This window comes from Homalodisca vitripennis, chromosome 5, assembly GCF_021130785.1.
Source record: "Homalodisca vitripennis isolate AUS2020 chromosome 5, UT_GWSS_2.1, whole genome shotgun sequence".
NCBI classification, from domain to species: Eukaryota; Metazoa; Arthropoda; class Insecta; order Hemiptera; family Cicadellidae; genus Homalodisca; species Homalodisca vitripennis.
The window spans coordinates 112,532,933-112,551,019 of NC_060211.1; the positions used below are offsets into that span (position 1 = coordinate 112,532,933).

General features: G+C 31.4%; 1 protein-coding gene across 9 annotated transcripts in view; it reads right to left on the reverse strand.

The window, feature by feature from the left end:
* LOC124362720 (protein Malvolio-like) overlaps positions 1 to 18,087 on the reverse strand; it is a 93,068-nt gene that overhangs the window by 18,839 nt on the left and 56,142 nt on the right. For all 9 annotated transcript variants that reach the window (XM_046817451.1, XM_046817447.1, XM_046817448.1 and 6 more), the window contains 6 exons: positions 17,081 to 17,236; positions 14,505 to 14,663; positions 5,383 to 5,430; positions 4,173 to 4,331; positions 2,774 to 2,997; positions 2,440 to 2,653 (listed from right to left, as the gene is read on the reverse strand). In XM_046817451.1, coding sequence (XP_046673407.1) covers positions 2,440 to 2,653; positions 2,774 to 2,997; positions 4,173 to 4,331; positions 5,383 to 5,430; positions 14,505 to 14,663; positions 17,081 to 17,236 — 960 coding nt within the window. The remainder of the gene's footprint in view (positions 1 to 2,439; positions 2,654 to 2,773; positions 2,998 to 4,172; positions 4,332 to 5,382; positions 5,431 to 14,504; positions 14,664 to 17,080; positions 17,237 to 18,087) is intronic.

The window sequence follows — 18,087 nt, forward strand, 5'->3', positions numbered from 1 at the left end:
GATGCCAACTTTTCTAGATCATCATCTGCTATCGTAATGACACATCCCTATGTGGTATAACAATGAATAAGAATTGTTACATTGATGTATGACACTACAAGTCCCAGTTTAAGTGTTACTTTACATCAGTCTGACTCATCCAGACATTTGTATAATTGACAGTATTTTGCTGAGAAACAATAGAAAAGTTAGGTAGTGGTGTAGACTGTAGGCTATATACCGTAAACTGTACAATGGTTCTTTTTATAAGAATTTACAGTCCTGCTAAAGTCCGATAATACATAAGTGCTTGATAATAAAGCTATTTTTAATTGGTAAATGGAAGACTTAATTTTAAAATATGCCAAGACGTGTCGAGAGTAAGATATATGTGCAAACGAACTAATTTCCCCTTATCATTTACAATATAAAATGAAATTATAACCATTTGAGTACTATCTGGAAATAAAACAAATGTTCCAGTTATGTTATGCTATTGAATAACATACATATTACAGCATTATTTATAATTAATTATAATTTCTCTTAATGACTATTAATAAAAACATTCCAGTAAAATTGCGAGAAACAAAACTATATGAACTACAAAGAAAAGATTCTGGTACATTGTTAATTTTGAGTTGTTCTATATTTCTCCTTTTTAATTTATTCAAGCGTACAATTTTATTGAAGTAAGCTTAAATATAATACATTAAATGCGTTACCGTTAAATACATTACAAATGCATAATATGCAATTAATAAAATATTCTACAAATTGTGTTTTTTATATTTGTAAGGTAGTGGTGTGGAGGTGACAGTTACGGCCACCCTTTCGTGTATGTCACGGTTGACGTCAGCACTCACCCCATCTAATCGGCTGAAGGTTACCATCCATATAGCTACAGTGAAACTCAAAACATAAACCTAACCTTATTCAGGCAATTTTCAAACAAACTCTACAACACTGTCTTCATGGACACTGTGACTGTCATTACTTTGTTTAGTTAATTTTAATATCTAATATAACTTAGAAACATTTTAAATTAATAAAAACACACAATTATAAAACCTAAAAAACGCTCTGCTATTCGTCACGAAACCGTGATCACAATCCAACTGAAAAAGTGTTGTATTTTAGTTAGTTGTTTATGTCACCTAACAGCATTAAAAAGTAGAAATAATAGTTGAAAAGGTTAGTTTAATGTGTTGGCCTTTGGTATGATACAAACCAGTATGGGATAAATTACGGAGGTACTACAAATGAAATAGAAATCATCTCGTTCCGAAACTCTGGCACGCAAGCGTGTGTTTACATCGTCTTGTAGCGAGATCCCTTGCACTCAAAGGGTTAATGACCATCAGCCAGAAATTCAGGAAACTATAATGACATCTATCAATTAAAGTGCTATTTTAGCAATTAAAAAAAATTGTCTATTGTCTCATTCTAACTTCAAGATATCAGAAAGGCTATTGAATAGCATAATACAATTTTAAAAAGATGGTTATTTAAAAACAAAGTGAAATCAGAACAAATATTAAAACTGTTATTGTTTCTAAGGTTATAAGAATAATTTATGGAAGGCTCTAAGGTTATAATATTTGAAAAAGGCTTGAAGTTTGGATTCCCTGAAGCTGAGGATTATTAAACAGTAAATGCTAGGAAAAGTTATAATTTTATTAAAACAGAACACCTCTTATAATGAATAATTTTTCTTTAGAGAAAAATTAACGTAAACAGCCTTTTTCTGCAAATTGAATGAAAAAAAGGAACCACCAACTCTCCCCACCTTACAATGAACATAAGTTGTGAATACAATAGGCCGTAGTAGGCAGTGAGCAAGACTCCACGCTCCACGGTCTACCATGCCCACCAGGTTGAAAAGGGCACGAGTGTCAAACTGATCTTTCGTCAAAGATTTTCACTATGTGAGTGAAATTTCAGTTATTCATCCAGCTCTATTACAAGACATCTCACAACATCATTTCCCATAAGGTCACTGAAAATATAGACCAGGTTGGCTGTTTTTATATCTATATGGAAGTTTAATAACTGTATTTTATTTATGTTCACCTTTAATATATTGTCCTCAAACACTGCAATATTATTCCATAAACGTCACAGAAATCAGACATTTACTGTCTCATAATATTACATAACGTAGTAGATAAAATCTACAATGAACAGCTGACTACAATATACTTAAAATATCCTTATCCTAAAAATAAAACAATTTGGATAATAGTGAAATATTCTATTCATTTGTACTTTTTATCAAACCACCTATAAACCAACACTTTTTTATCTTTGGCAGGCCATATATATAAATCATTTAAGATTATTTCAAACTTAAAATTCATACAGAATAATGTGGGCATTTCTACAAATTTAGAATGATTTTCATGAATGATAGATGAATTATTCTATTAATGTTTATCACATAGTAAATGAAATACTCACAGAACTATTGGCTATATTCTTGCATCCTCCCATGCTCATGATCATATGCAGCATCAAGTACAGACACATACTGAGATAGATTATTGAGTACAGTCCAAGTCCAATCAGCAAAATGTAGTTGTCTGTCATCGATCTTAAGACCGAATCAACCACGAAGAACACATTTATGCCTATTACAAGCAAGGATAGTAAAATTGAAATTAACTTGTTTAGCCTGAAACAACACATCACATTCATCAATTAATTTATTCCAAACCTAAAATATTAATTTCAGTACTATACAGCATTTGATAAATTCTGATTACTAGTATGATCGAGATTATAAAGTAATTACCATCCATTGACAAACTCTCCCATGATGTGAGGGTTGCTTGTGAAAGCTATCGTAGGTATGGTGGCGAATGGCAGCTGAAGACTCATTATGGCATTCAACATGTCATTCATGCCGCTTAGATCAGCCATGTTGTTGTAGAAAGCCACAAAGAATGTTGGGACTATTGCAACAGCTCTTGTAAATAAAACTCTCTTCCATCTCGTCCAAGTCAGGTTTAAGAATCCCTGTGAAAATTACTGACGATTAGGTTCAAACAAAATTGTTATCACTCATGTCATCATCGGACATCATCCATAGCATCCTTTTTTGGTAGGACTCAGTTATTGGAAGGATCACCAGCAAGCAATTGCAAAACGAGGAGGAAATCCTCTTTCACAAATTCATCCATAACATCAAAGGAGGAACTGGCACCTGGCAGAGAATTACCTTATATAATGTGGAAGATTCTAAATAGAATGAGGGCAAAAATACCAGAGTGCAAGAAAAACTTGCGGAGATGTGATCTCCTGCCGGTGAATGAGACCACTCTGTACGAGTGTGTTAAGTAAGTAAGTAAGCATCATCAGACACAGCTTTTAAGATATTGATTACATGTAAATTTTAAATAATTGATTTAACTGCTGTTACAAAATCTACCTACTTCTTCGACTGAGCTGGAACGACTATATTTTCATACATACATGACTAGTGCTAAAGAACGTATTAGTAAGTCTTTTACTAATACGAGCAATACTTTTGATAAAACAACACATAAAAATCCAAATTTAAAAACATAATTTCTAGAACAAGAAACAAACATTTTGCTCTTATTAATACAAATTAAACCAAAACACAAGTTGTTTTGAATTCAGAAGGTAATAAAATGAATTGCAGTGATTGCGAAAAATGTTATGAGGGGCGACTGATAGGTAAATGTCACCGAGGCCATTGCTCCAGTAAGTTACCAAATTGCTTATCAGACTTAGACTTGTTCAAAAGAAACAAATGTCAGTTAGAAGTGTGCCGCATATCATTCTGATTGATCACTTTAATCCGATATTACTGAACAAGATGAGTGAGACAACAGTTTTCTGTTGCGGCTGAAACAAAGAGTTTTTATTGAGTTCCTTGTCATAAATAATTGCCCACCCATCAAGTTTACAGAAAAATATCATTCAAAGGAATATAGAAGCCCCTCTTGATCAAAGTTTAAAATTGTGCAAACACTATAAAGCTTATGTGACTCTTTTCTGGGTTTCACAAGGGGTGATTAGGGCTGAAAAATTACCACAAACCATAAATTATAATGCATACTGTAATTAGTAATATTGATTTTGTATCCATTTTGGTCGATTATCTTTTGATTAACACTAGAGGCAATCAAAAATTCCAAAATAAAGTTATTACCAGGTATACTGACCTCCATACAGAACTGCCCGGCATAGCAGCCGGTCATGGTACTGCTCTGACCTGCGGCAAGAATACCGATTGCCCAGATGTACATGGCCAGAATACCAAACTGACACCCCAGGAACACTCCGCCTTTGAAGATATCCACATCCACTAGATCGGTGTTGTTCTGAAACGTCATATTTGTTTGTTGAATCGAGCTCATACTTAGTACTTTGTTTTAGATATAGTAGTTTATGCATATAAATTTGTAATAAAATTGAGAACAAACTAGGCTAGTTCAGAAAGTAAATACACAAATGCAAATAAATTAAAATAAATAATCATAACGAAACTTACTTTACACCAACCTATACATCTTAACCCTTTAATTTGAAAAATGTTCAGATTTGAATTTTTTTATTCACATATCACTCACTAAGTCACTATTTATAAATGATCATCTTATATTTAATGACCAATTAAAATTATCTTGTATCTTGTGAAACATCTTATATCCAAAAGGATCTTCAAGATGTGAAAATATTGCTTGAATGCTTCTCCCTATCTTAACCATTGTATTTTAGGATACGTAGTATCTTTTTGCATACTTACTTAAAAATTGTCTTAATATAATATGTTGTACTAATTTTTTCAAAATTACTCATCATAAAATAATGATGTAATGTGAAAACCGCCCCTACTATTATGAAACCACTCTGTGATAAGACGTTAATTTTCTATGCTGTACTTACTCAGATTTCATGCTCTTTTGATACTTCAATGAGTTATTTGTATACTTTTTATTTATAAAAAATATGTGATAACTCATTCAATTTTACTTTGAAAATGTGCTAATATTACTGGGTTGTACTACTTTTATGAAGCTTTACAACTTATATTTTACACATTTTTGTTACATTATGACAATCTGAAATTAAACTACTAAAAGAGAGTACCCATTAAAATTTTGAGGTACAGATAAAAAATGCTAGTATTGCCATTTTACTGAACTGCACCTAGTAAACAACCACTGTCGTCAGTTAATAACATAATGCATAAATATGACATATATTTTGAATATTGTAGAACTATTCCAAATTCAACAAGGAACTCCAACTAATTATAATATGAATTGTAAAACAACTCTCTGAAAATGATGTCACTGCTTAGCTTTATGTATATTTGTAACTACTTTGTGTAAGAGCATACAGAATTTCTATTAAGAAGTTCATACTTACTGGAAAGATATCACTGTGTTGATTATGGTTTATTTCACAGACTTCTTTCTGAAACCAACAGAATTATTTTTATTAATGAAGTTTCATTTATAAAAAAAAAAGTTGAAGCTAATTGGATTTATCTCTAGAAAATCTACCACAACTGCAATTATTGACCTAGCTGAATATATAATTGACAATATGGAAATCAGCAACACCATCACCAGCTTATACCTTGATCTTAGTAAAGCCTTTGATTGCCTTAGACATAAACTCATACTGACTAAAATTTTAAACGTTGGGATCCGGCAAACAGCACTCAGTTGGTTTGAAAGCTATCTCAAAGGACGGAAGCAGATAATGGAGCTAAAGAAAACAACCCAGGGACTCATACAATCAGTACAATCTCACTACCTACCATTGAGAAGAGGAGTTCCACAAGGCTCGGTCCTTGGAACCAGTTTTGTTTATTTTATTTATAGATGACTTTCCAGTACACTTTAGAGAATATTATCAATATTCTGATGATCATGTACGCAGATGACACTGTTCTGCTTGCAGTAAATAGAAATACTGAACAATTGGTAATTAACACATACATAGCTTTCAACATGGCTCAAGAATATACAATGAAAAAAAGGACTCGTTCTCAATGAGAAATAAACAAAACAAATTAGTCTGGACAGTAAAAAGGTGTTTTTAACTGAACTGCCCAATATCAAAGAAACTGATGAAGTTCTAGGCATAATACTTGACAAGAACATGTGCTAGAAAAACCGTAAAGATAACCTCTGCCTGAAGCTTAACTCAGCGTTATTTGCATTACAAAGAGCCAAGACAACCAGTATTCATGAAGCCACATGAATAGCATATCACGCGTTATTCGAAAGCCACCTCCATTATGGAATAGCAGTCTGAGGTGATTCTTCAGGTGGCAATCTCCACAGAGTTCTGGTAATGGCCGGAATAGGACCTAGAGAGAACTGCAGAAACATTTTAAAACAATGGAAAATATTGACAATAACATCCATTTACATCCTAGAAACCAAACTTTATTGTATAACTAAGGATCCTCCAAAACAAAGAGATCTACACTGCCATTACACTAGACAGGCAGGATTACACTCTACCAGTCCACAGAACAGAACTGTTCGAGAAAAAAACCGTCATATGCTGGAATGAAACAATTCAACAAGCTACCAGATCATCTGAAAGACAACCCAGAATCTATAAAGAGAACCCTACTGTGTTGACTACAAGACCACGCATACTACACACTCGATGAGTTCTTCTCATGGAATGATGAATGTTAAATAGACTTCTCACTTAATAATAGAATTTACTAGTAAAAACATGTCTTGATGATATTGTTGTTAAAGCATACTGTCTATTGTGTAATCATAAGATACCAACAATTATTTCAAGTTCAACGAACTTTTTTTTCTTTTAGCATCATTAAATATTATCAACAACAACCAAAATAATTTGATAAGTAAGTTGATATTTATAAAGGTGTAAACAGTCCATTCATCGGCAGACACACTCCAAAACTTATATTGCTGCAGATAATACTGTTGTAAACATATGAAAATCAATGTCCATATGCAGAGCAATTATATATTTGAGGTTGATTAAGTTCACAAAAATAGTACTGATTATTATAACTATTATTGTAGGATAATGATAAAATTTGTAATTACATTAAGAACTGGATAGACTTACTTACTTAAACTTATATCCACAAATAATAGATGTTTTTATCACATATCATTAATTTAAGTTTGCAATCTGATGTCTTTTTTGAAAAATTGAAAAAAGTCGTGGCATCCCAATATATACAGGTGGCCTAAACAATGAAAACACTAATTTTTGCCCAATTTCACTACTCCCTATTTTCTCAAAGGTGTTGAAAAAATTAGTAAGTATTTTTAACCCTTAAAGCGCTAATCTAAATTACTGTCAAACGCTAAGACATAAAAAAATATTTTTTTAAAATTTCCCAATGCTAATTTTTGTTTCATATACCTTGGTAGTACCTTAATAAGAAAAAATAATAAACATGTAATATTACATATTTTTGAGAATTTTATACGCACGAAAATATTTGAAATTTTGTATAAACTCCATGGCGGGATAATGTACATAGGAACACTATTTGACAGATTACATTACATTTATACAGGTTATTTATAATAAGTAAATTGTAACTGAAGTTCCTGTATAATTAATACATAAAACAAATAAGTTCAGTATAAGATTTTAAAATGTAATAATGTGAAATTCAACACAAACTTATTTATATGATAGCCTACAAGGGAAATGAAACAAATATTGTACTTATAAACCTTATTTATTTAGAATAAATAAACTGGACTTGTATGGTGAAACTGGTATAAAATACAAAACAAATAATTGAAAAAAAATATTACACAATATACCAAAAATGCGCTCATTCGTCAAAACTTGGATCATCTGGATTAGCCATTATAACAAAAAATTATACTAAATGTTAGTAAAAACAAACTAAAACACTGTAAGAATAACAACGGACTGATTCAAAACACTTTTTTTTAACAATATAACCAACATACGACCAACACACACGTAGTTAAACAGCTGAATGAAACGAACGCGTCTGTAGGCGTATGCCGCGTCACAGGCCATACAAAAAATGGCGGCGATTGCTTTCAACCCGAGTAGATACCGTTAAAAAGTCCACCAACGGTGACAAAGCGTTTTGTATAGTCCCGACAGTCGAAAGGAACATCGATCTGCTCTCTTACGGAAGTTTTAACAACTAATTCTTCGCCATTTCAAAAGTAAAGCTGTTGCGTTTGTAGACGTTATCCGCGTTTAAAGCATCGGCAGTTCCGCGTCTTTAGGCGTTAGCCGCGTGGGAAGGGTTAATAGTATTAATTTTTTCATATTTGGATACAGAGAGAAATTAAGTACTGAAATGCATTAATATGTATGAAATTTACGACAATTTGAACAATGGAAAAAATACAACTGGATTATTTATTGATATTAAAAATAACTTATGACACTGTAAATCACAGTACTTTGTTTGAAAAACTTCACAAAATCAGAATAAGAGGAGTGACTTATAATTTATATCTTATGATCAAACATGCATAAATTAGATCTTATCTTGTTTTTTATGAGAACAGTCCATGTTTGTGTAGTGTTATTTAATTTAAAATTTAAACGTTTATGTAATACAATGTAATGGTATACTGATGTTAAGTGTTAAGGATATGAATTTTATTGTTTATATACGAGGGCTGTTCAGAAAGTAACCTCCGGTTGGTCACAGTGCGGGTAGTGGAGGGGAGTAGCGCGCCATCTGTGCATTCACGCACTAAGCAGGTCAGTCGGCATCAAGCTGTAGTCGAGTGAACATCGTACCTGCGCTAGTTTAGTTTTTGTGGCAGTTTGAAATGTGTGCTGCAATAGAAAATACCGCCAAATGTGAAGTGCGTGCTGTTATACGGTTTTTTACAGCCAAAGGATACTCTGCAGCAGCTATTCATCGTGAGCTTTGTGCCGTGTACGGACCACAAGTTATGAGTGAAGGAGTTGTCCGTGAATGGGTACGTTTATTTAAAAGTGGACGAGAAAACGTTCATGATGAAGAGAGGAGTGGTAGACCATCCTTGGTGACTGACGAACTCGTTCAGACAGTTGATGCAAAAGTTCGTGAAAATCGACGTTTCACAATGGCGGAGTTGTCTACTGATTTTCCACAGATTTCTAAGACTCTTTTGTACGAGATAGTGACAGCAAGATTGGGTTACCGTAAGTTATGTGCACGATGGGTGCCCAAAATTCTTACCGACCACCACAAAACTCAAAGAATGGCCTCTGCATTAGACTTTCTGTCACGTTATGCGGACGAAGGAGAACCATTGTTAAACAGAATCGTGACCGGTGACGAAACCTGGATTAAGTACGTAAACCCTGAGACAAAAGAACAATCAAAGATGTGGGCACATTCAGATTCGCCTACCAAACCAAAAAAAGCCCAGCAAGATTTTTCTGCCAGAAAACTGATGGCAACGGTGTTTTGGGATGCCAAAGGGGTGTTGTTGGTTGAATTCATGGAACGTGGGACGACCATTAATCAAGACGTGTACTGTGAAACACTAAAAACATTACGACGGGCTATACAGAACAAACGCCGTGGTATGCTGACTTCCGGTATCGTTTTTTTGCACGATAACGCCCGTCCTCACTCTGCTTGCAGAACAACAGCCCTTCTTAAGTCCTTCAAGTGGGACGTTTTCAACCATCCACCTTACAGCCCAGATCTGGCGCCAAGCGACTATCACCTCTTCATGCATATGAAGAAATGGCTCGGGTCCCAGCGGTTTGATGACGACGAAGAGCTCAAAGATGCGGTCACAGGCTGGCTCAAGGCACAGGCGGGTGATTTTTATGCAGAAGGAATTTCAAAGCTTGTGAAGAGATACGATAAGTGCCTCAATCGTGATGGAGACTATGTCGAAAAATAGTGCAAAGATGTAGTTGTAAGATGTATATATTAAAATATTTTTACTTAACTTGGTGTATTTTTTTCAATCGACCGGAGGTTACTTTCTGAACAGCCCTCGTATGTTTAGATGTACTGTATTTTATTTGAAACGGGTAATTAATTTTTGTTAAAATAATAAGCACTGGTATTACTTTATTTTAATTATGTTATGTAATGTTTATTTCTATATCAATAAGTGTATGGATCATTTTTTTATGTTTGAAAAATTTTATTATTCTGTGAAAGAGAAAATGTATTGTAACTTACAAAATATTAAAATACACTGTGGGTTAGTAAGTGGGTTAATTATGACCTAATTTATTTACAGACAATATGGGCTACAGTTGAACTGAATAATCAAACAAGATGTTATACAAATGCATTTAAATGCATAAGTAATATTTGAGGCAAACTAATAATATAACCAATATGCCAAATTGTAATCACTACAGTGAATTGTTTCACTTATATGCGTGTCTTAACAGTGTTTTTCATATGTGACTGATTTTCAATTTCTCTATCCTAACTGACATGTATTATAATAAATAATTGTTGCTAGTGGTGTAAAGATTATTCTCTCCTAGCCAAGCACCTGAAGACATCTCATTGTACTTTCATGACCTCCACTATTCATGGTTGTTTTTTACGTTTCTTATAATTTCATCTGTTGGCAGTATTGGTTCCTTGTGAAGTGATTGTTACCTTATTCTATGCTTCTACTTGAGACATACTTGAAATGCTTTGTATCTTGGTCTTTTTACAGAAATGTATTCATTTTGTATTACATCTTTTCACCTCGTACTGCTATCTTATGTAATTATTTGTACTATTGTAACTTTGCCTTGGTTAGCGTTTCATAACCATTTTTTTTAGTTTTACTGTTTTTCTTTGTTCTGTGAAGCTAAGATTGCAAATCCTATACATATATTACAATACAATTTTATAACTTTAATAGTTCTACTTTAAACAATACATAACAATATAAAAAGAATTGTAATATCACAACTTCTAGACAACTTATAAGACATCAGTATGTTTATTGACAGTGTACTTGTGTTCTAAAGGTTAATTATCTGGATTTGTGGAGTATTAAATTTTTATTAATAATCAAAAATAATTTAGAACTTCTTAAAATGTTTTATAAACAATGAAATCCTTAGATAAATTATATAAATATATGTAATATAATATTCATATATTTATTTATATAAATTTTATAAATCAATACATATAACTGCATCTAGAATTTTCATTATAGTTCACCAAAAATATACGAACATGTGGATTTAAGATAGATCAAGGTATAAAATTATGTGTCACAATAGTGATTACCAAAAAATATATTCTTCTGGATCCTTTGTGATATGTCCGATAAAGATAGCATTGCTTTCAGAATATAAAAGTTTATAATAGAATAATAAATCGTAAACTAAAACCCTTTTAAATTCTTTTATTTCAGACACGTGTTTCGGTATAAACCATCTTCAGTGTGAACATTAACCTCTAATTAAATTATAAACAAAACAAATAAATATACACCTGTCGACTATTTAAACAGGTTATTAAAATATTAAAATTAAACTATTAAAATTAAATTGACGATATTTTATCATTGACAAAGTCTACTGTTAATCAAAATTATTTTCAATACAAAAAGGACTTTTACAAACAAGAAGATGGGTTGGCAATGGGATCTCCTCTTTCAGGCCTTCTTGCAAATATATATATACAACATTTAGAAAACAACAAAATAATGAGTGTTACTAATCCATTTAAAGATAAAATAATTTACTGGTTTAGATATGTTGATGATATCTTATGTCTTTTCAAAGGAGATGAGAAGCAAGCAGACCAGTTTTTAACATTCCTCAATTCTATATCCCCAAAAATTAAGTTTTCAAAAGAAATCCAAAAAGTCAAAATTAACTTTCTTGATATAAGCATTTCTAATCTTAATGGAAACCACTCATTTGAAATTTATAGAAAAACAACCCAAACAGATCTTCTAATACCATCAACCTCTAACCATCCATGGAAACACAAATTAGCAGCATTTCACTCAATGATAAACAGAATGTTAAATATACCAATGAGTGATGAAAATAAAACTAAGAAAATGGAAATCATAAAATATCTAGCTGTCAAAAATGGATATCAACCCCATATTGTAGACAAAATGATTCAGAAAAAAACAAGAAAAATCAATAAAACCAATACAATACGACCTAATCCTAATAATAATGAAATTCAGAAATATATATGTGTACCTTTCAATACTAAAATAAACAAAGCTGTTCGAAAAACCTTTCAAAATTCAAAATTTTCCATCAGTTACCAAACAAGAAATAATACGTTTAAACTAATTGAAAACAAAATAAGCCAAAAAGATGACAAACAAGATTTATACAAACAATGTGGAGTATACAAAATTAACTGTAGTGACTGTGAAAGCTACTATATTGGACAAACTGGCAGAAATTTTAATAAAAGGTTTAAAGAACATATACAAGCTTTGAAAACAAACAACATGTCTACAATAAAATCAAATTTCGCTGAACATTTATTAGAAACTGGACATAACTACAAAAATATTGAAAAGAACATGGAAATTTTGGATATCGAAAGGAAAGGAGAAAAATTAAACACTAAAGAAGAATTACACATTTATCTAAATTATAAAAAAGATCCTCACAACATATTAAATAGCAATTTAAAAAATAAAACAAATCCTATCTTTGAAAAAATATCAAACACAGAATCTTAATCAAAATTACAACTGTGTCATATAAGTTTAACATCTGTTTAAATAGTCGACAGGTGTATATTTATTTGTTTTGTTTATAATTTAATTAGAGGTTAATGTTCACACTGAAGATGGTTTATACTGAAACACGTGTCTGAAATAAAAGAATTTAAAAGGGTTTTAGTTTACGATTTATTATTCTAACATAAAGATAACCCTATAATGTGGAGTTCATAATATAAAAGTTTATAAATATAGGTTGTTGTAATTTTCTACATAGTTATCAAACTAACATATAAAATGAATATTCGGTAACTATCCTAAGCGAAATGTACGTAAGAAAGAATCATTAACAATCCGGTGAGGAGAAAAATACAGTTCTATATTCTAACAAGAGTTCCACACCACTCAGGTATTGTCTGATTGAATTGACTAACTGATAGCATAAATCCTCAATTCCCATATGGTTAATTAAGAGGCCCAACCAACTCTGACACCGAGCTTCTCACTGTGAAGATTTATACATTTATATGAGTACATATTCGAAATAAGAATAATGTGGTTAAAATTCATTGCCTCAAATTTCTTAGATATTCAATCCACAATATCCAAATTATAGCTACTCCACATATAAGGAGGGGTTAGCTCCCTTTCTGAAGAAAAGACATTTAAAAATTTGTTAGCAAAATATACATACAAATGTGTTCCACGTGTGGTGTTTGAGGCAAAGTGTGTGGTAGGATTGTGTCTTACAATCTTGTGTGTAGGAGGGGAGAGTAGTTTCCTAGTGTTGGTATGACTGTTGTTGAGATGATATTAGGACCTGAGTATGTATACAAACGGTGTGCTTGTGTTCTAGTGACTTATGAAATGTGTAATTTGTATTATAAATAACAGTAATTTCAATCTTTTTTAATTTAGTAACACTTCTACTACTTATAGTTAATTTTTAATAATTTATTTATATTGTTTATTGATTAAAATTCTTTTAGTTTAATTTTAATAGAATTCACTTGTACCATTACTTCTTTTCTTATCTTAGACTAGTTTTTAATTTCAGTTTTTTCATTAACTGACTGCTGCCACTTTTGTCAGGCCTTTTAAATTTTATTCTCCTCATATAATTGATTTATAAGTACTATCATACCAGTAATGAAATACACGTTGAATTTTGATTACAATCCAGGGGTTTTAAAAATTCATATCTATATTTTCCACCCAAGACAGTTAGGAAATGAAACACTGGGTGAATGAAACAAATGAAAATGAGACAATGGAAAATTAAAATATCTATTTTCGAGTGATAAAAGTTGAATATTAAAAATTACTAACCTGTACGGTAATGGCTATACATGTTCGAATTCATTTATACTCCACAATAAATATAAGGGGGATGTTATTTTTAACTTCTAACCATGCTGCCAGTCGAACAGTATGATCCAATGCCCGAACTCATTAATACTGACCGCCTGTTCTCTGAATTGAAGATGTAGCTAGGAGAGGGCAGAGTTTCTAAACAGACAAAACCCTCTGAAACTCCGTGGAAACCCATTTCAAGTCACTGGAGGCAATGTTCTATGAAGAGGTTATTAAAAAGCTTATATCTCAGTACAACAAATTGCCTCACTTTAAATGTCGATTGTGTTGATAAGTAGCCATATATGTACGTAACTTTTGATGCTACATTTATTACATAATAATTGTCATTAGTTTTAATTTTATAACATCTTTGAAGTTGAGGAAAAAGAAGAGCCCTCGTAACTTCACTGCTACTAGGACAAAATATAAGCATAAAGAAAATACAATTAAATATGTTTCCTAAAAACTAATATATAAACAAGGGTCTACAGTGGGTGGGATACTTACTACATCCTGGTTGGTCTTGTTATACATCCCATGAGCAAACACAGCTACGATAAATACATTGATAACGAGGGAGACAGCAAGAGCTATGGTGCTTTCCACAAAGTAGTACAGATTTGCTTCTCTCACTTTAGAAGGCTTTGTTCTGTCAATATCTCTGGACTGAAAAATATAACCTTAGTTAAATAAGTGTATTTATTTATAAATAAAAATGCCAAAACGTACTATTAAAGTCTTATTTGTTAGTACAATAACTATGCCATTAAACAATAAACACACACTTCCTATACTATTATAGACAAACAAACCAGATATTAATTTTAAAGCATCATAATATATAAGGTAAAATAATAAGCACGTAATTGGTTTTATTTATTTAATTTTTTAAAGTGACCTCTTAATTTTTAAAAAAACAGTAACTTATGGCTTCACATGTAATTTCCTACTCAATAATAGAGGCATCATGGGTATATTGTTATTAAAATGCATACTAGGCCCTCCTGATATAAGTAATAATCACTGGATTATATTCCAATCTCCTCATTGATTTTAGACTACTAGAATAAGTATATTTATTGGACTAAAGAGCAGTGTTTTGGGGCTCTGAAGTCGGAAATTAAAAGTTTTTATGACGACTAATGAAAACTATGGATTTCAACTTTTATTATTTAATAGTCCCAATGGTTTCAGTACTGTTTAAATTATTTTAAGCCAGTGTGGATGAATCCTAAAGTTAGAGCCCATCATTTTTCTACGTGGAAGTACTTTTAGGAATAATAAAGACGGCATGTGGATAGATAAAATACATTGAGAAATATCATCAATTATGGATGTTATGTTGTCGACCTAACCTCATGATGTTAGATTAGCACTAGTGGGTGGCTCGCGGACACTGCATGGTTTGAATGTGCAGAAATATATATCGCTTAAAGTAAATTTTTTATTCATCGTGTATAAATAAATAACTATAACAATATTTTGGTTATTCCAGACAATTTTAAAAAGTAATATTTAATAATTTTTATATCTACACCAATGTTATGCGTGATTATTGTAAGGTAGTTTATCTAACTTTTTGTTTACAGTGAATGTTATACTACAAATTCTTTTATAGAATGAAACAATAAGTAACATTGATTAATGTTTTGTAAAACAGATTAAATAGAGGCATTATATAACTGCCTGTTCCAGAGTTAATTCTTTAATGTCCTCATACATTTTATTTCAATTGTAGAAGCTGTTCCTGCAAAGTATACAAATCAACAATTGTTAGTTTCGTACATCCAGTATTCAAATTCTTCTAGGAATCATATAGGAAATATGTGAAAAAATTTTTTAAATGGATTAACTACTGTGGGTATTATGGGGTTCACTGTAATCTCAATAAGTTCCAAAAGCACTTAATCATAACTTTTTAACTTATTTAATTAATTAAAAGTAAGTTTTTAATTAATAAGTAGCAGATTTTGCAATATTAAAGACAACAAAATAAGTTCTTTTAATAAAACAGAGGCTGATCCCTTTTTTAGTCTTATTCTATCTGTCCTTTGGCCTGTGCAAGGATTTATAAGCTTTAAAACGTAATAAGAGGGAGAGTTGGTACAGTAGAATATTGACAGTACTAATAGAAAATCCAATGGCCATAGAAAATAGTTACAAAGAAGTGCCATCAGACTCAGTCTGACACCCTAGACTGCTTGACAATCAGCTCTCTCTAAGTGCGTTGAAGTTGGCATGTGGAGAAGTCAGATGTGTCCTCTACTCTCATTGATATACCTTTTGCCATTTAAATCTTGTATGTACTCCATATTGCAATAAGGATAATTTTTCTATTCTATAGAGCATTGAAAGTTAAAGAAATAAAAATCTGGACATTTTTCAATAATACAAGAAATTGTGCTTATTCATTCTGTGTGTTAATAAAAATCATAATATTTTTTGTTGGCTCTATGGTTGTGGTATAAGAACAAGAGTGGATAAATGGTAGTAAATTATTTCACCAAAGTATTTATTCTGAAGGGGAATTTAAAGAATGTTCAACTGTTTCGATACATTTGGTGTTCTACATAAAAAAAACACACTTTTACTGATATTTTTCAATGCCACATGGTGGGGAGGAGGTTTGTGAGTTCAAAACCTTAATTAACTGTTGTGTAAGTTTGGCTACAACCATGCTGAGTGAGACACCCTAAACTTAATCAGATAAAGGTAGGATTTAATTTGTTCCAAATACATTTTTTACCTTTACCTCACATTTCTTTAATTAAAAAAGATGCAGACTTTTAAAATTGCCACCTTTTGGTGGACCAACTGGTGGACTACGAAAATAAGTGTAGTTGTAAAGAAAGGGTTTTAATTTTAATTTACAACATGAATAATCGCACCATGCATTAAAAGATAATGCCACTATCAGTAGAAGATAAGACAACTAAGGTGGTTTTGTATAACAAATAAAAATGAATTATCTAAACAGCTGAAATCTATATGCTTTGTTTCAAAACAAATGCGATTCCTCATAATTGTAGTAAATGTAAATGTAGACTAAACAAAGAGAAATATTTAACATAAAGGAGCTTCACCTTAACCAGCCCAGAGTGCAGGTACAGATTGTGAGGCATGATAACTGCACCAATTATGCCCACCGCTTGCAACAATGCCCGGTAGTCACAGTCCTCGCACCAGGGGATCACCAGGCCCTTCAGGATTTGACTCGCTTCAGGTTTCACTACTAGGAACTGCAACAAAATTCCTTAAAAATGAATACTATAACATTTACCAGTAATAATTCTTTGAAATCATATAAAAAAACATCTAACCCTATTCTACAAGACATTACTGATTATCATGTTCACCGCGGCAGATGCCTTTCAGCCCAGAATCGAATTTAAAGTAGTTGGTATCTCTTAGTATGGAGCCGCAGTAAAGGTAATAATAGATTTTTTCTATAATTTATGTCTCTTTATATTACTTTACGTTTGTTTTTTTATTAGGACGATATTTTACAAAGTAGGCACAGAAACACAAATAAACATCCAATGTAGTATTTTAAATGGTAAATCCAAAACATATGTAATTTACACTATGTTACTCTCCATAATTAACAAAGTTTTAAAAAAAGTATAAAATCATATCATTACATGCACTTTAAAATAATATTTTAACACTTTTATCTCAGGAAATAACTTCAGGTAAGTAACTGCTAAGAAATCCTAGTGTAATTACACAAAATCACAGCTCTATGCAAAACATAACACATTTATTATTTTTTATGGATTTTCATACTTTAGTTTTAGACTAGACTCTAATATGAAATGTACTGGATTTTTTAATTCATATACCAAATATTTTACAATTACAAATTTGACCAATGAAAAAGGGTTCCAAAGTTCAGGATAATTAATGTATTAATTAAGAAAGAAACATTATCCTATAAATAAAATACATGCATTTCTTTGGTATATGTTTATAAATACTAACATACAAATTAAAAGCTACAAAGAACTATAGATAAATAAAAAATAGAATCTTAGAAACATTATTATCATATTATTTATAAACGTATTACTTACAGATATATATATATATG